This window comes from Panthera leo, chromosome A3, assembly GCF_018350215.1.
Source record: "Panthera leo isolate Ple1 chromosome A3, P.leo_Ple1_pat1.1, whole genome shotgun sequence".
Taxonomy (NCBI): Eukaryota; Metazoa; Chordata; class Mammalia; order Carnivora; family Felidae; genus Panthera; species Panthera leo.
In genome coordinates this window covers 66,256,553-66,279,093 of record NC_056681.1, presented here as the reverse complement: position 1 = coordinate 66,279,093, position 22,541 = coordinate 66,256,553, and the positions used below count along the sequence as shown (strand labels likewise).

General features: G+C 45.0%; 1 protein-coding gene across 5 annotated transcripts in view; it reads left to right on the top strand.

Annotated features, from left to right (window-relative positions):
- Positions 1-22,541, top strand: part of MCFD2 (multiple coagulation factor deficiency 2, ER cargo receptor complex subunit) — an 84,881-nt gene that overhangs the window by 33,418 nt on the left and 28,922 nt on the right. For 3 of the 5 annotated variants that reach the window (XM_042932206.1, XM_042932203.1, XM_042932205.1), the window contains 3 exons: positions 2,984-3,144; positions 3,932-4,091; positions 5,499-5,766. In XM_042932206.1, the coding sequence (XP_042788140.1) occupies positions 2,996-3,144; positions 3,932-4,091; positions 5,499-5,630 (441 nt within the window). In that variant the 5' untranslated portion in view covers positions 2,984-2,995 and the 3' untranslated portion in view covers positions 5,631-5,766. Of the gene's footprint in view, positions 1-2,983; positions 3,145-3,931; positions 4,092-5,498; positions 5,767-6,407; positions 6,488-18,004; positions 18,180-22,541 lie in introns of those variants that run through there. The other 2 variants (XR_006200660.1, XR_006200661.1) reach the window with 2 other exon arrangements.

The window sequence follows — 22,541 nt, the reverse complement described above, 5'->3', positions numbered from 1 at the left end:
TCTGTTAGAAACCTGCTGCAACAAACCAAAGTGGGACATGTCCACAACAACTGATTCTTGACCTTTATTCTGCCTCCCTTGAGAGAATGTGGACCCATAGTTACTGTATTACCTATCCCTTGGTTTCTTTTTGGTGTTATTTAAATAGAACCTATTTCTCCTCCACACACATACACAATTTGATACTAAGCTTCCAACCACATAGTTATAAGAAATTATGCTATGGGTTCATTGATCACTCGACTATATGATAGATATCTCCAAAAAAAAAATTTATGCTCAGTTACACTGACATCAAAACTCGGCAGTGTATCTGTGAAGATGGGAATCCCTCCCCCCACTGCCCACTAAGGACTGTGGCACACAGGCTGAAACCATCAGCCCCTGTGCCAGGCGCTGTGCCTGCTGCTGGGAATGTGGTTCCCTCCCTGCCCTCATAGAGCTCAGTCCAGCAGGGAGCACTTACAAGTAATCAGGCAGTTTTCAAGGTCTCATTCACATCTGTTGTCAGACTGGACCCTTCTGAAGGGAGGCACTCAGGAGTGAATGGGAAGAACGCCTAAGCCAGACTCAGATTTGAAGAAGGCTTGCTGGAGAAAGGGATGTCTACTGTGCCTGAGTCTAAGAGGCTTGGAAGGAACTGGCTTCCCTCTCTGATCTCTCCTGTCTCAGAACTCTAAGATATGTGGTTAGACCAAGCTGTTCTGCTCTGGCCTGGGCAGTCACTGCTGGGAGTAACTTGAGACCTTGTTTTCGGGTACCAGATACAGTGGCAGTGGCCTTGTCAGGGTCTGGACACTTTTATTTGGTAAAACTGGAAATGTAGTTTCTGGTCCTGAATTATTTTCTATGGATGAGAATTAAATGGAAGCCCCCCCCCCCCCCCTTTTTAAATTCCATTCATACATATTTGAGCAAAATTATGGGGTAAGTCACATTAAATACACATTTATAAAGAAAAACATATTTATAGTAGGAACATTAGACCTTAGGAATCCTTAGAATCCTTAGTAGGAACTGAGAAAAGTGAAAAGAAGAAAAATCCAAATCACACCTCCTATTTCAGAAAATAATCTTTTAACCATTTTTAGCCATTGTTCTATGTATGAAATATACATACACTTTTTTTTACAAAATTATTTTTCACAGACTTTTGCAGTCTGTTCTTTTTCATTAAATATTAAAAATCACTTCTTACTGTTAAGTATGATGTTGCATTATGATGTCCCTGTACAGTTGTAAGATTAGATGCTGCGTTTTGGCCCCCTGGAAGTTACACCCCAGTGACTGTTGTTCCCTTGAGGAAGGAACTGTTGAAGGGGTTACCACTGATAGGCAAAATGGGTTTGGGAAATTTTCCTGAACGTCATGGGGATGGTATTCTCCTGGAGTCCCACCTTTTGGGATGGGTGAGAGGGCTGCCACACAGCTCCTTGCCAGCCCCAGGTACAGAAGCTTTGGAGTGAGCTGTGTGTGTGATGGATGCAAGGAATGACCAGTACCCTAAAGCTTTCTCTTTACTGCTGTTGGTTTGGTCTTGTGGCTACCGTTGGCCCATTAGAAATCACTGGCCTTTGTTATCAGCAGAATTTGTGCTGCCTTTTGGGAGATGGATACGTAGTCCTTGTGTTGGTATGGAGGACCAACATGGTCCTAGCGTAGCATGCAAAGCCATATCCCATAGAGCCTGGTCAACCTCTGTGCCCCATTGTCCACCATTCTGCCTGCTTCATATCCTCTAGGCTCCCCCTGACTTCACCACTTGGAGTTTCTTTCCCACTTGTCTGACCTTCTGCTCTGCTCACAGCATTGCCTTAGTTGGTATGGCAGTCCTTCACCTTTTTGAGATCGGTCTATAAGCCCCCGGAAGGACTGGGATTTTGAATTTCACATATCGTAGAGGCCTGCTTGAGCCTTGGTGGGGAATCCTGGGAATGAAGCACTCCTGCCCTCAGGAACTTACTGTGTAGCTGACTGTATCTTATTGACCATAGTTGCAGGTCTAGCCAAACTCCGGGAGTACTTAATGGAATCCTAACGTCTGTGTAACTCTCCTTTGTGCTGCTCTTTCACAGTGGTTGGGTTACCTGTCACAGTCCTGGGAGATGGATGAGGCAGGGGTTAATGTCCTCTTTCCCGTGTCCCCTACTGCAGGCCTTGATCTGACCTGCTTCATCGCTTCCCTCAACTGCCACATTCCTAGCTCTGGTCTTGCTCCACCAAATACCTTGCCCCCATTGTGCTGCTGGATGAGCCACTCTGAAACCAAGCTCTGATCTCATCTCCCATTCACAAATCCTCAGTGGCTCCCCATCTGTTCTCCAGAAACTTCAGCCTCCTTAGCCTAGCATGCAAAGCCATATCCCATAGAGCCTGGTCAACCTCTGTGCCCCATTGTCCACCATTCTGCCTGCTTCATATCCTCTAGGCTCCCCCTGACTACACCACTTGGAGTTTCTTTCCCACTTGTCTGACCTTCTGCTCTGCTCACAGCATTGCCTTAGTCCTTCAGTCCCTGCACGTCCACAGCAAACTGTGGCCCCAGCCTTCACTGATCTTCCTTCACCCAGAGGAAATTTGTTCCTCTGAACTCTCAGTTTTTTATTTTTCTTTAGGACACCTCGCTTTCTGCCTTTTTAGTGCTCTCCATAGGAAGTATTTCACCAGACGGTAAGCTTCTTGTAGGCAGGAGTAATCTTCAGATCCCTTTAACCTCTCATTGAGTTGTTTGGCATTCTGAAGGAGCTTCAGGAAATGTCGTGTAGCCCTCCCACCCGCTCTTTGAGTGATGGGGACTTGGAGTGCCCAAGGTCATCCCACACTGTAGTGGCAGAGCTGGCCTTAGGTCCAGTTGGACATGTTCTCTTCCCCAACCTCGTTCCTTTCACTGAGTTCCTTCTCCAGGAGCAGCACACTGTCACGTTTTGAAAGAACCTTAGCTCTGGTGTTTTCACCTGCACCTTCTATGTTCCCCACCTCCCAGGTGCCGGCGACCATGAGATCTCTGCGGCTGCTCAGAACCCCCTTCCTGTGTGGTCTGCTCTGGGCCTTCTGTGCTCCAGGTGCCAGGGCTGAGGAGCCTGGGGCCAGCTTCTCCCATCCTGGCAGCGTGGGCCTGGATAAGAATACAGTGCACGACCAAGAGTACGTATCCAGCCAGGGCTGGGGTCCTAGAGCCTCCCCCCTGCAGCTGCAGTCGGTAGCCACCCTTCTACTGTTTGTACAACTTCTTGACGTTTTTCAAGAGTGATTATTTATTCCTTATAGCCACCTGTAAATCAGGCAGTCTTTTTCCATCATCATTTCATAGATGGAGGATCTTGATGCCCAGATGAGATAAATGACTTGCCTGAATTCATCCTGTCTCTCTTTCACCACAGACAGACATACAGACAACCCCTCTGCATTCATGCTCATGCGTGCGTGCACACACGCGCGCACACACACACACACACACACACACACACACATATTCTCACACACGTGTATACAGTAGTGGTGACAGAATCCAGGATAAAACTAAGGTTTCTGGACTGACTAGAGCTTTTCCTTTTTTTACTGTCACATTCTAACACTGAATTATTTGTTGCAACTTTTGTCCTGGGCCAGTTAGGCTCACACATAATTTGTTTTCCTTGAATTGGTTCAAAAAAGTGTGTTTAATTGCTAGTCTCCCATGATGTTATAACAGCATTCTAATAATAAAGAGGAAAACACCCATAATCTTGCCAGCTTAGCAGGTGAACTGTTTGACTTTTCCCTGACCCTTTCATGGCCTTGCCTGTATCTATCATCCTTGAATGTGCTTTGCCACGCTTTCTGTTTTTCTGGAATGAGTGAACCTTAAGATCTTGAACTTTTCAGTTCTTAACGTTTTGGTGTGATCCCGGGGTTGCTGCCAAGTGGTCTGAGTCTGACTGTCGGTTTTTAGGCATATCATGGAGCATCTAGAAGGTGTCATCAACAAACCAGAGGCGGAGATGTCCCCACAAGAACTGCAGCTCCATTATTTCAAAATGCATGATTATGATGGCAATAATTTGCTTGATGGCCTGGAGCTGTCCACAGCCATCACTCACGTCCATAAGGAGGTAGGTCTGCGGTAGCTCAGTGGGCAGCATCTCAGAAAGTGCTCTCCGCCCCGCCCCCCCCCCCCCCAAAGGTTCAGTCTTCAGTCTTGATGACCTGTGCTGTCCTTATACAACTGTATTGCTGTGTCTTCTTTGTCTGCTCATCGCTCCGTTCTGCCTCTTTTCCTATTCGGAGGCGCTTCTCACACAGGGTGACCTACTGAGGCAGAATCTCCAGGGACTCCTACTGCACACCAGAGCTTGAGAACCAGCACCTGAAGGACAGACCACATCAAAATGCGGAGCAGGGGAGAAGCTGTTTTATTTAAGGGTGGCAAACCAAGGGATCAAGGGACTCAGTAATAATTGAGGACTTGTGTGATACTACTCAGTGCTCCGTATGAAGCGGTTTACAGAGCATTTAGTCTTTGCAGCAGCCTGGGAGTGGCCTGGGCAGGCACTGTTATTACCCCCATGTTAGAGGTGAGGGAACTGAAATCCAGATGTGTCCAGGTCTAGTGTCTGTCCTGCCCTGCCACACTTCAGTCTATAATGTGGAGAGGAGGACAGGCAGAGCTGGTGGTGCGAGCGTGCTCCTGGTGGCTAGCAGGAGAGCAGATTCGGGTTTGCTTTGAAGGTGGTGGGGAGCGCTAACAATGGCTTTGTGCAGAAGAGTGGCAGTGTCGCGGGAAGGTCCTTTGCCGTGGGAGGCAGACTGATGGACGCGGGGAGAGCTTGGCATCAGGGAGAGGACCTGGGATTCAGCAGTCCCAGAAGGCGAGGCTGGTGGTAGCGACAGGAGAGCAAAGGGTACATGTGGGAGAGGTGGCAAAGGAAGAATTGGCAGAATGTGAACAACATTAGCATAGCACTCAGCACAGTGAGCCCTACTGCAGCTCCCTCCGGAGCAGGGGAAACACCTCTGTCTCAAAGACTGTAACATGGTCTCCTGGTTGGCAGTGCCTTCCTCTTGTTCTGACCCCAGGACTCTGTCCAGTGCAGACCGTTTGCACTTTACAAGGGCACACTGCACCCAGAGCTGACCCTCGAGAGAGCACGAGCTCTCAGCTTTTCTCTAGAATGGGTTTGTGGGAATTATGAACCGCATAATTCTGTGTAAGCCAGACCTAGCTTTCTCCAGTGAACATGTGTTACTTCTGTAATTAGAAAAGAGGGAAAAGTAATTTTTAAAACAAATAAGCAAGGACCTGCTTTGATTGCATTTTTCTTTTTCACTGGCAAATATAATTTCTAAATTGGATTTTTATGAATTGACTGTATATCTGATATATGGTTTGTAGATTCCTAGAAGTAGCCACATACTACATGGAAAGAGTTTTTGGACACACGAACATGGACATTTTAGACCTTAGCTAAGCACTTCCAGTAAAACGTGCGACTCATCGTTGTCTAATTTGTATTTTGTAGGAAGCGAATGAACAGGCACCACCAATGAGTGAAGCCGAACTGATTAATCTAATAGATGGTGTTTTGAGAGACGATGACAAAAACAATGATGGATACATTGACTATGCGGAATTTGCAAAATCACTGCAGTAGACGTTGTTTGGCCATCTAGTTGTATGCGAATGTGACCCGTCATAATGTGATTAAACACTTTCGGTAATGCGAAATAACTCCTTTCCAACTGCAACAGTATTTTGGTAAAAACCTATAGCGATTTGTTACCCTGGGGTGAGAAAGAGAAATCAAGAGAAATAGAAGAGAAGCAGGACATAGTTGTAGTCCCCAAGTACTGTTAAATCTCTTACTGGACAAGGGCTTGATTAAAGAATCCTTTCAAGAATATTGGACAGCTGGAGTGTGGTACTCAGGAACTTGACTGTAGGATGCTGCTGGTCTCTTGGTTTGCATTCATGCTACTGGAAAAGTAAGAGAAGCTTTGCCAACTAGACACACTTTTCAGTGACAGTGAGGGAATGGCGTAAATGCCAAATGTTTTCCTGGTGGATTCTGTCTCTTTAGGTAAAGGTGGTCAGTATTCCACAAAGTTCCCCTGGCCCGAATGATGGCTTGCCCCCACCCTGGGCAAGTGAGTATTAGACTATCACAAGGCATAAGAAGGATGCCAGATACTGAATTCAGCTAGCCATAGAGTCTAAGATACTGTGTCTTCTGGCACTTTGGGAATGATACCCAACTGACCTAAGTGATTAGCATTTTTTCGTTTTTCAGTGTTTTGTAAAACTACTGCCACATCCTTTCTTTTATGTCTTCTTTGTCTTAGGAGAGACTTTGAATTTAAAGTGTTCTTTATTCTAATCATTAGCAAATGTTTTAGCTTTCTTAATATTTGTATTTAACTCTTATTTCTAGGGTTTGTTTTTGCTGCTTAGAAACTATTAGGAACGCAAGGACTTTATCCCTCCTGCTTGGCACAGTGGGGTAAAGCTACTGACTAAAAACCTGAAATGATGAAATGACTAGCTGCCTAAGATTTGCTGTAAGACGCATAGAGACTTATTTTCTTTATTGAAGTATTCTTATAAGAAAACGTATGTATTTGTAAAAAAATGGTTTCCTGTGTCAAGTATTTGTGCAATCAGAGCTGAATTGTAAACTATTCTTGTAATATCTAGTTATTTTGAAAGATTTATATATTGAATCCTGGGTATATGACCAATAAAGCTGATGAAACAAAATGAAGAGCAGTTGATTTTTGTCCAATAGGGGTCTTCTCCTCCCACGTGAAGGTTTTGTTTATTAAGGACAGATGTTTCCATGTGCCTGCTCCATCACAGGTCCTATGACCCTCCCTGGCTGTGCCCTGTTCTTTTGGCAGGGGTAGACTCCCAGTAATCAGTCACTTTCTGCTTTGATGCATTTCTTCTTCTGAGTGAAATCACTTTTTGGACCTTTCTTCTCTGGCCACGTTCAGATTATGACAACATTGTCTAGCTTAGGAAAGTAACTGTTTTCTCCTGGAGTCTGGTGACTGTCTTTTCTTTGCCAGAAAATTTAATTAGGTAGCATTTTTGAAAGCCTCCCAGGCCCAAGCAAAAAGCACAGTCTCCCCTGGCATTTTGGGAATGACACCTTTTTCTGCCATTTGAAAAGGAAGGAAGGAAGTTAACCATTGCCTTCTCTCTCCCCTGCCCCCCGAAGATCTTTGGATGTTGCATTGGCTCTTCTTCATCCAGAGCTGCCCCTCTGGATGGATCTAATGGGTGGGCTCCCAGAACAACCTCATCCTGTTGGCTGCTGGGAAGGGACTGAGGCAGCTGGAGGGGGAAGGAAGCAGATCCTTACAAGGTAGAGTCACCCCATTAAATAGATGAGACGGACACCTCCTTCCTCCTTCCTCCTTCACAGCTGACTTCCCTTTGTAACTATTTCGTGCTAGCCTTTGTGGTCCTGTTTAGCAAATGTCCCTGGTGGGAGAGGGACCTGTGATACTAGGGACACAGTGACATTCTTGCATACCTCCTCTCTTCTAGCCTTCTCATAACACACTTGAAGGATTTTTCAGAATGTATCAGGAACATCTCTGCACCTCAGTTTCCTTATCTCTAAAATGGGGATAAATCTATCCAAGAGAGGCAGCCTTATATGAGCATAAGCTTTGGACTCAGGCAGTCGAGTCAGAATTGTAGGCCTGCTCTCTTCAGCTGCGAACTTGAAATTTAGTTTCTCATCTAAAAAATTACTACAATAAAACTTACCTACAGAAAGGGGAAGAGGATTAACAAAATGAGGGCAAATGTAGAAAGCATCTAGTAAGTGCCTGACACTACACAAAGTAGATACTTAATACTCAGTCACCTGTTCCTCAGTCTGGCTAGAGAGCCTGGGCCCCTATTGCATTGCAGGGGTTGGAGGGGCTAAAAAGGGATTGATGACTCCTCCGGAACAGGGGTCAAAAGATGTTCTCTATTCCACTGAACGGATAGATCATGGATGTCAATCCATCTGTTGAGGAACTACAAGTTAGGGTGTTCTGTTATGTGGTGTTGACAATTACGTTGTGGTATCTGTGTACACAAATCTTTTTTATACTCTCACTTCTTGAGGACAGTGGATTACTGAGGTTTGAACCTGCAAAGAAGTAAGGCTTACTTACTGAGCCTTAGTAAGTATTGCTAAATTTCTATCCAGAAGAGTTGTACTAACTCATACTTCATCTCAATTGCATATGAAGAGCCTATTCACTTTAGCTAGACGCATAGCATAACCCAACAAGTCCCTAAGTACAAAGTGATGAGACATCAGTGCTTTTAATTTTTGGTCAATCCTGAGTTTGTTCATTTGTTGATTCATTCATTGAGTGTTTATTGTGTGTTTGCCATGTAACCTCTCTGATCTAGATTTTGGACTTCAGTACCTTCTAGAGAGGAGAAAAAAAAGCCTTTGTGTCATATTCCAGACTTCCCCTGAAGGTGTTATCATCAGAGGACACAGAAATATTCTTACGTATCATCCCCAATAAAAACAAGAGCTAAGTCACATCTCTACCTCAAGGGGAAATCCATTTTATCAAGGACCCAACCAATCTAACATTTCAACTAGGGAATTAGTAGCAGAAACTATGAACATTCTGTCTGAACTTTTGGATGTTAAAAACAAGAAACAAAAAAACCAAAAAACCCAGGACCTCTGCCTTTTGAGAAGATGGAGTAGATACACTTCTATTCTCTAACGAAGTACAACAAAACCCTGGAAAATTATTTGTAAAACAAACATAAGAAGAGTCTGAAAGGTGGAGGGAAGAAAGCAGACTGGTTAGGGACACTGGGATGTAAGCAACAACATGGTGGTGAGTTCTGTCTTACGTGTGTTTTGTGGTTTTTTGTTTGTTTGTTTGTTTGTTTGTTTATTTGTTTTCACCAGATCTATTCAGACTTGGAGCTAAGGAAGCCAGCAACCCAGAAATGCCAAAAGGAGCACACATAAAAAAGCCCCAACAAAAACCTGCTCTCTCTAGCCAGAGAATGAAGAAAAGGGCAATCTAACAAGGCAGGAAACTTTTAGACAATAGCTTCTCTATTCCAGCCAAACACTACAGGGAAAATTGTGGCCCTGCCAGCAGAGACTGAGTGGGGAGCCTAGGCCTCCATCCTTGCCATGCTGTAATGAGGTGCTATCCTCCTTCCTGTATTTGAGGTGATGCCAGACGATGCCAAGTAAGGAGCTGAGACTTCCATTCCTCCCAATCCCTGGACAGTAACAAGGCCCCGTTCTTGCCCACAGGGTCAGTGGAGAACCCCAGGAAACCTGGAGTTCCATCCCCAGGAACTCCCAAATGGCTGGAGTGAGACTCCCCGCCCCCTTTCTGTGGGGTGTGTCGGAGGAGGCCTGGTGAAGGGTCAGGGCTTTCACCACCCAGGGATAACAATGTCACCTCCACCACAGTGTCTGGAGAGACCGTGTGGGGAATCCAAACTCCAACCACGTCCAGCAGTAAGGAGGAGCTGCTGGCCTTGGGTATTGATGGAGGCTGAGTAGGGAGTAGACTTCTCCACCTGTTAGGAAGGAGGCAGCACCTGTCCTTCCCCTGCCACAGGGGTATCATGGAAAATCAGTTAAAACAGGTTTAAATAAAGTCCAGTCTCATTATATAATACAAAAATGTCCAGGTGTCAGTCAAAAATCACTCATTATACCAAGAACTGAGATCTCAAACTGAAGGAGAAAAGATGTCAGCACCCATAACAGGTTTTTTTTTTTTAAGTTTATTTATTTATTTATTTAGAGAGTGAGTGGGGAGGGGCAGAGAGAGAAAGAGAGAGAGAGGAGAGAGAGAGAGAGAGAGAGAGAGAGAGAGAGAGAGAGAGAGAGAGAACCCTAAGCAAGCTCCACACTGTCAGTGCAGTGCCTAACGCAGGGCCAAACTCACAAACTGTGAGATCATGACCTGAGCCGAGATCAAGATTCAGCCGCTTAACCGACTGAGCCACCCAGGTGCCCTTCATAACAGGTTTTAGAATGATCTGACAAGGGTGTTAAAGCAGCCATGATACAAATACTTCAAAAAACAATTAGGAACTAGAAACCAATGGAAAAATAAAAACAAGTATCAGCAAGGAAATAGAAGATATAAAGAGTAGCCAAATGGAATTTGAGAACTAAAAAAAATATAACCATAATAAAAACCTTAACAGCAGAATGAAAGGCACAGAGGAAAGAATCAGTAAACTGGAAGATAGAACAGTCGATGTTACCTAATCTGACCAACCCACTAAAAAAAAGACTCAAAAAAAAAAAAATTGTATGGACTTCAGGGACATGTGGGACCATAACAAAAGACCTAATGTTCTTCCTGTCATCAGAGCCCCAGAAGAGGAAAGAGGTTGGAGCTAAAGAAGTACTCAGAGAAATAACAGCTGAAAACTTTGTAAATTTGACAAAAGACATGAATCTGTAGATGCATGAGCTGAACAAACCTCCAAGAGAATAAGCCCAAAGAAACCTACCAAGACTTATCCTAGTCAAACTTATGAAAACTAGAGACAAAGAAGAAAAAAAATCTCAGAAGCAGCAAGAGAGAAACAATAGCTTACCTATAATGGAAAACAACTTGAATGATGGTATATTTCTCATCAGAAACCATGGAAGCCAGAAAGAAGAGGCCCAATAATGTTCTTTTTTTTTTTTTTTTTAATGTTTTATTTATTTTTGAGAGGGAGAGGAACAGAGCATGAGCAGGGGAGGGGCAGAGAGAGAGAGGGAGACACAGAATCTGAAGCAGGTTCCAGGCTTTGAGTTGTTAGCACAGAGTCTGACACGGAGCTTGAGGTCACAAACCACGAGATCATGACCTGAGCCCAAGCTGGATGCTTAACCAACTGAGCCACCTAGGCACCCCTCCAATAATTTTCAAGTACTGAAAGGAAAGAACCCTCAATCGAGCATTCTAGATCTTAAGAAAATATCCTTTAAGAATGAAAGGGGGGGGGTGCTTAGGTGGCTCTGATGAGTCCAGATTTCGCCTCAGGTCATGATCTTATGGTTGGGGGGATTGAGCCCTGCATTGGAGCCTGCTTGGGATTCTGTTTCTCCCTCTCTGGCTCTCCCCAAATTGAGAGCACACACACTCTCTCTCTCTCTCTCAAAATAAGTAAATTAAAAAAAAAAAAAAGAATGAAGAGAAAAGATAATTCTTGGACAAAGGAAAACAAAGAGGATTTGTCACCAGTGTACCTGCCCTAAAAGAATGGCTGAAGGAAGTTTTTAAAACAGAAACGACTCAGTAAAAGAAGGAAACTTAGAATATCAGGAAGGCAGACCATGGAAAACAAAAAAATAGGTGAATACAATAGACTTTCTTTCTCAAATTTTGTAATTATGCTTAATTGTTGAAGCAAAAAAACAACACAGATATGGTTTGGAATGTATGCAGAAGAAATATAACACAATTGTATTGCAAATGAAGGAGGATAGAATAATATAAAGAAAAGCAAGTTTTCTATACTTTGCTCGAACTGGTAAACTGTGAAATGGTACAGCCACCCTGGAAAACAGTTTGGTGGCTTCTTAAAAAAAGAAGCATGTAACTACCATATGACTCAGCAGTTGCATTCCTAGGCATTTGTGTTTGCATAAAACCCTGCACCCGGATGTTTATAGCAGCTTTATTTATAATAGCCCCAAATCAGAAACAATGCAGATATCCTTCAACAGGTAAATAGTTAAACAAGCTGTGGTACTTCATGCCATAGCATACCACCCCGCCATCTAAAGAACAAAGTATTGATAATGAGCAACTACCTGGATGACTCTGCAGAGAATTATGCTGAGTGAAGGATTCCTGAAGTGACAAAACCATAGAAATGGATTAAGGAGGGGATGGGGGCAGGAGAGAAGTGGGCATAGCTATAAAACGGCAACATGAGACATCCTTGTGGTGAAATGATCTGTATCTTGACTAAATCAGTGTTGATATCCTGGTTAGGATATTGTGATATGGGTTGGGAAGATGCTACCATTGGGGGGAACTGGGTCAAGGGTGCACAAGTTCTCTCATATTTTTTTACAACTGCATGTGAATTGTCTACAATTATCTCAAGATAAAAGCTTAAAAACATAGTATTGAAAGACTATTGAAAGACAAAGTATTGTCTTCTCAACACCCCAGTGGCGATTTTAAACTTGGGACCCCTGGGACAGTGTTGGAACAGGCCTGTTGCTTCGTGTCTCAGCTCCAGGGCTGTGCTGGCAGTGCTCACAATTATAGTCTTCTTTCAGGAGCTTTCAGAGAATTTGCTTCACTCTGCCAGAGTTGAAAGGAAACATTGCACCGGGCATTTTCTGTTCATGAATTTCTAATTGCCTTCCCACTGGGTGGCTGGGGAAGGACGTGCAGGTCATGTCTGCCAAGGCTAAAAGGCCCTGCTGCCCAGAGAGGGGAGAGAGAGGTTGAAGAGGTCCTTGTGCCCTAGTGGGGGTGGGGTAGGCGGGGCTGGCCTTCGTGGAGGCTGGAGGACTGAAGGAAGCTGAGTGCCTTTGTCCCTGGCTGTGGCTACAGCCAAAGACAGTAGAGTGAGGGGAGGTGTGGTCATAGTTGGTGAGTCTGAGAGAAGAGATCCGTTAGGTGTCCAAATTGAGATCTAAGGGAGAGGCCTTGAACTTCATGGATGTTAGAGAATCAGAATGCAGTAAATAGGGCTATCGGTGTCCCCAGAGTGCAGGCTTTGGTCTCCATAGCTAAGTTCTGTACGCTCTTTGGGGCGTGAGATGGGAATAAGGTGACCATGTCTGAAGGGACAAGGGTGCTAAGCCAGGTGTCCCTGGACTTTCTTCAAAGGGTTTTGCCAGTGCCCATGCTGGTAGCCAATTATATTGAAATACACATACCGACATATTTTAAAAGGTGAGTGATTTAATATTATATGCTATCTAATTAATATTAAGATCTAGCAGCAGGTTTAATAATCACCATAATTTCAAAGTAGTGATGAATAAATAATTTGAGATCTCTGCAACAATTGTACTATGATAAGAAAATATTTTATAATTTCTATGATTAATGAAGTCACAGGTTCTGCTAATAACCCTCACAGTTTGTTGCTTGATTCATACTTGAAAAAATGCTAAATTTCATTTCAAGATTCAGGAAAATAAAGATGTAATTTTTTCCCACTCAAGTTCATGGATCTTCTGAAGTGTATCTAAGAAGGGTCAGAGGTTAAGAATCATTGCCCTAGGGAGTATATGGTCAGTAATATGCAATAAATTCATTATAACTACTGAAGTAAGAAGTATTTTTATTTATTTATTTATTTATTTATTTATTTATTTATTTATTTTAATGTTTATTTATTCTTGAGAGAGAGAGACAGAGCATGAGCGGGGAAGGGGCAGAGAGAGAGAGGGAGACAAGAATCTGAAGCAGGCTCCAGGCTCTGAGCTGTCAGCATAGAGCCCTACCTGGGGCCCGAACCCACAAGCTGTGAGATCATCACCTGAGCGGAAGTCAGACGCTCAACTGACTGAGCCACCCAGGCGCCCCTAAGTAAGAACTATTTTTAAAAACACAAGCCAAATAGATGTATATAAAGTGAGATTCCAGTCCCCTGCCCTCCACCAGAGTCTGCTTGTTTTCTGCAGGATATTGTTTCAGCGGGGTCCTGTGCTTGGTGGACCAGTCTGTCTTCTCTAGTCCCCTGGACCGCCAGCCCCACTCCAGTGCACAGCAGGGGCTGGGCCCAGAAGGAGCATTTGTTGACTTGATCAGCATTTGTTGACTCTCTGCCTGTGATGATTCTTTAAATGCCAATATTTGAAGATTCTGAGATTTTTATTACCCTATTGAATGCCTCTGGTCTCTTGGCATAAAATTTGTCATTTGCATGTAAACCACTAGATGGCAGCAGTGTTCCACAGACTGTCCTTTCCCTGCCCTTAGTATCCCATCCAGGGGATGCTTTTTTTTTTTTTAAGACTCAGTTAGATTTCCGGCCTGGAAAATTCAGGCTCACTCCCCTTCCCGCTACCTCCCACCCCCATGGATTTCCCAGACAGAATTAGTGCTGCATTATTTTGTTCCTCCAGTAGGGAGGCTGTGGAAGAGCATGGGTAGTTAGGTAGACCATCCAAGGTCACATAGAAAAATTATCTGACTGGTCTGCATGGGAAATTCGTATTCCTCCCAGCATTTATGGAGCACCTACTATGTGTCAGACCTAATGCTACACTTCACTTACACGGATACACTGTCCCTGTCATAGGTGTGTGACCACATACTGAGAATGGAGGGGAAGAGTGGCTGGGTCTTTGGTGGAATGGAAAGGTTTAGGGCAGCAGCAGAGAAGCAGTGGTGGTGTGAGCAGTAATGCTCACTGGGCTGTTCAGTCCCCCTGGAAATTTTAAGTTACAACAGACTGTGATTTGCAATAAAGCTAAAATCTGTTTGCGGATGAAGCCCAAAGGCAACTCACAAACATGAAATCAGAAGTTGGGGTGCAGTTAAGAATGATGGTCTAGACGAAAAGTTCTGTGTACAAACTGCTCTGTCATAGTGCTGTGATACAATTTTTAACATAAAAACACTAAGAAACATATAACGAATGAAGCTAGTAGAAGTAGACCTTAAGCTAGCTCCCATACGTATTGCCCATGCTCTTAGTAGACAAATCAGGTTTGGTGAGACTTTATTGTAGATCGTGTTTGGGTCACTGAAAATTGGCGGGAACATGGAGAGCTTCTGCATGGAGTCGGCCACTTTGTTTGCTTCATGGTAGAACAACAGCCTTTTAATCTTCAGATTCAAGAGGCAGGCTGACTGATATCAAATGCTTCCATGTATTCCAGAGTGGCAGAGCTGAATCACATGGTCTCTTTAATTGGAGGGGACCATCCCTCCCTTGCACAGGATCCTTCACATGGGCAGAAAGATGGGCTGGCTCCTCCTCAAATCTCCCTGTGTCAAATGGCCACCAGAAAACCCCCACAGAACACCCCACGCTCGCATATAACGATGACAAAAACACACCTGCACACACTAAAAACAACAACAAAACCGTTCAAAAGAAATAAGAGCTTGAGGAGTGCCTGGCTGGCTCAGTATGCAGATCGTGTGACTCTTGATCTTGGGGTTGGGGGTTGAAGCCCCACGTTGGGTGTAGAGATTACTTAAAAATAAAATCTTTAAAAAAGAAAAAAAAGGAAATTAAGGACCTGAAAAGAATAAAACCCACCTGGACTGAACTACTTTGGAGAAAGGCATTAGTAAGCTAGCCACAAACAATGGAAGTGATGTCCGGAAAGAGGAAGGGCAGTGGTGATGCTGTGGACCCAGTAAACTCTGAGCCAGCCAAAGCAGTGTGTGTCTACACCTTGGTGAAGCAATCTAAGCTTTTTCGTCTTCTGTGCTATTGTGCTTTCTTCTCCTAATACAAATGCCTTCTGAAAAATCCCCACCTGGTTGCAGCTGAGTGGAAGAGCACAGGGATTTTCCCACACTCATTAGGATGGCTCTGCAGGGAGGCAAGGCCACCCCCAGGTTGTAGCAGTGTGGGGGTGGGGGTGGAGAGGCATGGGAACTGATGGGACACAACCTGGGTTTGGAAAACAGGGTAGATTGCAAGAACCAAATCCCAAGGGAGATTTGGTGGGGGAGAACTTTCTCAGTGCCTGCGCCCTGGAGTTTACAACCTAAAGGTCTGATTCCAGCAAGCCCTCCAGACGTTACCAAAGCTCAGAAAATCCGCCCGCCTGTTTCTCTTCACAAAGTCTAAGAAAGCTGAAACCCCAACAGAAGTGAGAAAACTTTGCTTTTAAAAATGGTATTCGTCCTTCTACAACCTAAGCACCAACGAGAAATCAATCTGGTTTATTGTCCAGCCTTGAGCAAAAGACTAAGGTGGAAGCACTCTGCAGTTCAGTTCAGTGAACATTTTTGAACATCTTTGAGGAGCTGGTATTGTGAATGGGGTCAGGAGTCTCAGACCTGGGGTTTCATTTGCAGGTGGGATTGTTACGAGTTATGTGGCCTCCCAGAGTCTCATTGATCTCCTATGTAAAGTGGCAAGAATCTGGTGTCTATTTCATAGGATTGTTGCTGAGATTAAAGGTACTGTGCTTGGTGCAGAGCCTGGGGCATTTATTGATAAGTGATCAAGAAATTGTGTATAATGATATGCTGGTAGGCATTTATTCAACCAAGCCTGATGGATCACAGAGGACAAAATAAAGATGAGTGAGACCCAGCCTTTCTCTCAAAGAACAGACTTTTTTTGAGAGAGAGAAAGGGAGCATGCCTGTGTGAATGGGGGAGGGGCAGAGAGAGAGAGAGAGAGAGAGAGAGAGAATCCCAAGTCGGCTCTGCACTGTCAGCATAGAGCCCGACTTGAAGCTCAAACTCATGAACCATGAGATCATGACCTGAGCGGGAATCAAGAGTTGGATGTTTAACCTACTGAGCCACCCAGGCGCCCCAAAGGGCAGACTATTTAATGAACTGTTGTGAAGTCAAATGTGTATGTGAATGTACATACACTGCATAGATATTTCACTGATTCTAAAATGTACTTTTTCATATTTTAAAATAATTTGCAACACTTTTTTTTTCTTGGTGGTAAATGAAATAATGGTGAGGCTTGTAATCAAGTGGAATCCTAGATGTGGTGAAAACAGATAATTATAAAGACAGAGCTACGAGTTCACCACCATGATCCAGCCCCCACGTGGACACCGAGACCAGAATCTTAGTATGGGTCGCTGGGGAAGCTGTCTTCTCTCTCCTCAGATACCTGGGCTCCCGCTGTGTGTGGGAGACGGGCGTGGGAGGGGGCCTTTGGGGTGACTGGCCTGATAACCTTCTTGGCAGCTGAGGGCTGGGTGGTACCCAAACTCCAGTGCACATAACAGGTCTGTGTGCAGAACACATGTTTTCAGGTGCTGCCCCACAGGATCTGGTTGGGTGGGTGTGGGGGTGGAGCCCTAGGTGACTCAGCCAGTCCCGGTTCCTCCCTGGTCCCCGGAATTTTCTGCTTATGGGTGGCAGGTCAGTCTCCGGTTCAGGAAATGATCCTTACCTGAAACTGGGAGATGAAACTGAAACTTCCAGATGCTAGTGGTCAAGTAGTGTGCTGAAACTGGCTAGTACTGGTTAGTGTGAAATTAGTCGTGGTGACAGTATTTACACCATAGCGATTGGCAAAAGCCCTGCAAGTCAAGCCTTCTTTTTTTTCCCCTTCAAAGAGTTTACCAGCATACCAATGTGACTTCTTCTTAGCTGGGTGACCTCAAGGGTGACCTTGAGGAAGGCTATCGCTGAAAATCATTCTGAGCCTCTGCCCACCTGAAAGGGGACAATGATATTTCTCACCTCATAGCCTCGTGGTGGAATAAATGGGTCTTTGTGAGAAACCTCTAGCTCAGTGCTAGGTTCTATCAATTTGTGGTTTATTCTTTTGCTTCAGAAGTTTCCTATAATGTTTTCTCTTTGGGATCTTGTGGAGAAGAGAATGAAATGAGATGAATGTTCTTCGTGATACAATTGAAGTCTCCATGTGGATAATTAGCATTTAACAGTAAAGATATTAACTAACTTTATATAACCTTCCACAGTTTAACAAACTGTATTTAAATATTTTTAAATGTTTATTTATTTTTGAGAGGGAGAGAGAGAGCACAAGCAGGGGAGGGGCAGAGAGAGAGGGAGACACAGAATCAGAAGCAGGCTTCAGGCTCCGAGCTGTCAGCACAGAGCCTGACGCAGGGTTTGAAATCACAAACCTTGAGATCATGACTTTAGCCACAGTCGGACACTTAATCAACTGAGCCACCCAGGCGGCCCAACAAGCTGTATTTAATGTGGCATAACCTCACAGGGCAGACACTACTATCCCCATTTTTCAGATGGGGAAACTGAGACTCACAGAAGCTAAGTGACTTGCTCCATGTTATGTGGCCTGTCAGTGAGGCAGGAAACACAACTTTTGACATCTTTTTTTATCTTCCCCTTCTCATCACAGCAGAGCCAGTGTGAAGAGCTCCGGGTGGGTGGTATTGAAACAACCCAAACCCCCAAGCCCCACAAGGTTCCTGCCCAAATCTTGAAGTTTGGTTGGAAAACTTAAACACCCTCAAGGGGATCACTTGGAAATGATGACCTAACAATCACAGAGGGTGCCATCAGCAGATGCCCTGGTGAGTTCACTTGCACAAACATGTGGAGGGCAATGCGAGATCGCCTCAGAACCTTCAAACTAGCAGACTGCACAGATGTCTCCCCCGTCTGTGGTTCCTGACTATCATGCTTCCGTTACCATCCTTCCTGTGTGTGCAGGGGAAGCAGAGCTCAGGGCTGAAGTGGCATTTCTTTCTCTTTCCCTTGGCTGCATTTAGGCTCTCAGTTTTCTCCAAGACAAACACTAAATTCTTGAAAGCTGAGACCATCTACCCTGGGTGTGAATGCAGATGGTAATTTAGTCTTTCGTTTCTCCAAGTATGAACTTTATTGCCCACGCTGCTTATTGACTTATGAGCTGATTAAAAGGAAGGAAAAAAAAAAAAAAACCTCTTCCAACTAAAGACACGCACCAGACTTTTCCAAAGTTTAAATCAACTTGAAATTCGGCAGCAGGTTGGCTGCAGTTGAGAGAAGGGGGTTCGAGCCAAATTCAGCCTTTGAATTAAGAAAGTGTTAAAAGGGCCAGCCTTGCAGCTCCAAGGAGTACAATGTCTTCCCTTAAAAGGGGGGAAAGTTAGCTTTGAAAGTTGATTCCCTCAACCTTGGGTTTTGCTGAAAAGGTAGAAGCAATTACTCACATGCTTCAGAAATCCAGAGGGAGGCGAGAAGACCTGGCCACTGGTTTCTGGAGCTGGTGCGGTGTGATGGTCACGATCAGCCGTCCTGATTGCGTCACCCATGGGCCACCTGGGCATACAAGTCGTCTGGGTCTCCGGACCCTTATCTGTCAGTGCGGGGGCGGGAAGGGGGAGAGTGGCTTTTCACATGGAGGGTTGGAGTTGACTCTTAAACAGATATGTCTAGCCAACACAGGGTTTTAACATCCCTTCCCTCCTTCCCTTCCCACAAGGTGCATGCCATCAGGAAGGCTGTACCTCTACAATTCATCATTCCTACCATTTCCTGATTTTTATACCCCTTTCACACACCCACAGAATAGGAGCCTGTTAAGGACTCTTTCAGCTTTAAAGATTCTATGACTAAGATCTTTGTGATTCATTCACATTTTGAAATACTAAAATCATTTGGCTGAAAAATACCCATTGGTAAGGGGAAATATTCACAATGTAATGCTATGTATGATAATAATGCTGATAGCAGAAAGTCATGGACTAAAATGGGAACCATGGAATTCTCTAGGCTTTGGGATGGTGGGTAGGCTTGGGTTTTTTTTTTTAATCTTTCTGCATCACGTGACATCATAATTATTAGTTTCTATCTGACGCCATGATGAACTGTAGGCTCTCTGAGCGCAGGGTCTGTGTCTAATGTATTTCGTGATGTATCTTTAGTGCCAAGAACCATGTCAGGTACACAGAAGGCACTGGGTAAATATTTGTTGAGTGAATTAATGAATGCTTTTCTGAGTTGTATGAGTTGTTGTCCAATAAGCATATATTACTTTTATCAGTATCGAAGGCTAGGGACAGCAATAAATGTTAATGAGATGTACTCTGATGAAAATTCATATCCTTAAATGCCCTTATTTGAAAACAAGCAACATCAACAACCCACAGAAATTTGAATATTGTGTAAGTAGCCAAATATAGAACAGGGCTTATGCTGTTCTGTCATTTTAGGAGACATTGTCAAGTCCCAGGACCCCCAGCCATGGGGAGTCTCTCTGAGCCTGGAATCTTCCCCGAGAGGTGTTGAATGCCAGGCACACCTAAGAACCTTGAGCCGCCTCAAGCCTGAGCTGACTGGCAGAGGAGAGGATAGCTGTTTAAAAATGGGTGGGAGTTTGGGGTTTTGATATTTGATTGAACTAGGCTTTTTATTACAGAGTATGGGATTATTTATTAATACTCAAGAGTACATGGAAAGGTATGGAAGCTGCCTGTAATTTTGTTGGAAGAATGGGAGTTGCTAGAGGCTCTTGTCAACCTCTTCTCGCACCCTCCTGAGGCAGTTCGTCAGATGCTTGGATTCCACTTGTTAAGTGATCAGGACTTCTGTGTCCTTGAGGGAGCCTTGTTGACTCCTGTGTCCCCGCTTCTTCTTAGCCCGCTGCCCGGCAGTCCTGGTGCTTGTTACGTGCCTGATGCGGCCAGCAAATGTTCATAAGGAGAAGGAGAGGGGATCCTTGGGCAGCTGGGTCTGCTGTACTAGGACACTTAGTGAAGGGCAGAGGGGCAAGACAGCAGGCCCGAGAGGACATATGCGTGTGTGATGACAGCATGGAAGGGCATTGGTGGTGTGCATTGGTGGGAGCCCCAGAACATGTTCAGCCCCAAGGTACCATACATACCCTGCATAGGGCCCTCCTCCCAGGCTATCTGCTGCTTGTTGGGTGGAGGGTCAGCCCCTATGGCTTCATGTAAATGAGCCTGGGCAGAAACTGTGTTCTATTTCTGGTTCCTCCCACCAGCTTGCACTTGCTGAAAGCTTCCCCTTGGATTCATTGATTGGCAGGGCAGCGCAAGGTCTATTTGGCTCTCAACCTTGGCTGTACATCAGAATCACCTAGAGGGCTTTTAAAGCTCCCAATGCCCAGGCTCCCCGCCCCCCCCCCCCCGCCCCCAGACCAATTACATCAGAATCTCTGAGGGTGGACCCCGGTGGCAGGACCTTTTAAAGCGCCCCCTCTCTTTCCCACCAGAAGCCAAGGCTGGGAGCCAGAGATGTACCTGAACTCTGGCCCTTCCTGATGCCTGCCCTGGCCTAATCCTGGCTGACCCCTAAGTGCTCCCCCAGAGCACTGTCCTGGGGCTTAATGAGCAGGTGAGAGGCTGGGGTGATCCCCCGCCTTGATGAGACTGCCTCTGGATGTGCCTCTGGATGTAACCATGGTCGCCAGCAGCTCGGGCTGAGATTTACGAGGCAAAAATTTCTCTCTTCATAAAAATGTCCTATGTTCCTGTCATGAAGGGTAATTGAGGCTTTTAGCTTCTGTGTCACAGTCATCTCCCATCTCCTCGTGTGCCTGGTGGCATCGCCCACAGGGAATTAAGTCATAGTCTCCGGCAGTGAGTAACAGAGGCTGCAAAGTGGACCCCCGGGCCCAGTGACTCAGCCGGGACCTGGGTCCCTGGAGAACTGTTCCTCCCACCGCTGATCCTTGCTTCCCCCAGACTGTGCCCAGTGGGCCAGCATCGAAGAAGTTTGGAGTAGCTTCTGCTTCCTTGTCTGTAAAAGGAGGTGACTGCATTTACTTCTTGGGGATCACGAATATGAAAACCTGGAGCCCACTGCGTGGGGGTTCTTTTGAGCCACCTGCCTGCTGCTTTGGGTTCCATTGTCCCCGCCCACCCGGCTCCCGCAGGACCTATTCTTGAACAAACACAATTTTACCTGCAGCAGCAGCCAAATAAATCCCTTGAACTGAATTTCAAACAGCTGTAAGTTGGGTCTGGGGCTGCTACTGTTGGGGGATTGTAGGGCCATCCTCTGTACCTTCCAGGAAGCCCTGTTCTCTCTGAGCTCACAGTCCAGACCAAGGGCTGCTATCCACAGAACCGCCGGCGCCCGAAGGTACCCCATGCCCAGTGAATCTGGATTCTGGATTTTTCTGTCCTTATCCAGGGAGCAAGGGACTGTAGAGCCCTCCATCTCCAGATGCCCCTCCCACAATTCCTCTAGCCTTGTCCCCAGCCCAGCTCTGCCTTATCAAGGTGAGCAACAAAGACAGGGTTCAGGTTTAATCGCGTCAGGTGTTGAGGATATTCTATGTGTACTTTTTGTTTGTTTGGTGAAATTTGATATGGATGAAATATTGTATTATTTTTGTTTCAGTTTGCATTTCCTCCAGTTCTAATTCCACCACTATATTTATTTTGTTTTCCTTCTAATCTCAACACAGATGCATAATTTTGACTAGCATGTGATGAGCTTTACAGTTTACAAAGTACCCGCACATGTAAAAGCTAATGCAGTCCTCCCAGCCAGGAGACATTTGCTCATTGTTCCCACTGCAGGGATATGGAAAGTGGGGCAGAAGAGGTTAAATGATGGGCCTGAGATGCAAGTGTACTGGAATACGGATCTAATGTCCCAGCCTGTGCTGTTCCATCCACCAAAATACCTTTCCTCCTGACTTAAAACATGGCTCTGCAAATATACACATTTTTACTTCTTAATACTATTTCAGAAATATGGTTCCCTTACATTGTTATTCAGTTATTTTCATTTGAATAACTGCATAATATAATATTTTGCCATAATTTACTCACTAGCCTGGGTCACTGCTTGCTTGAGCCATTCTGGTTTGCTCTATTAGAAGCAATGCTGCTGCAACCTTTGGGGGTTAGAGCAGTTGTTTTCCTCTGAATTATTTCCTTATAGCAAATTCTCAAGAATGGGATTAAGGACTAGAGGAG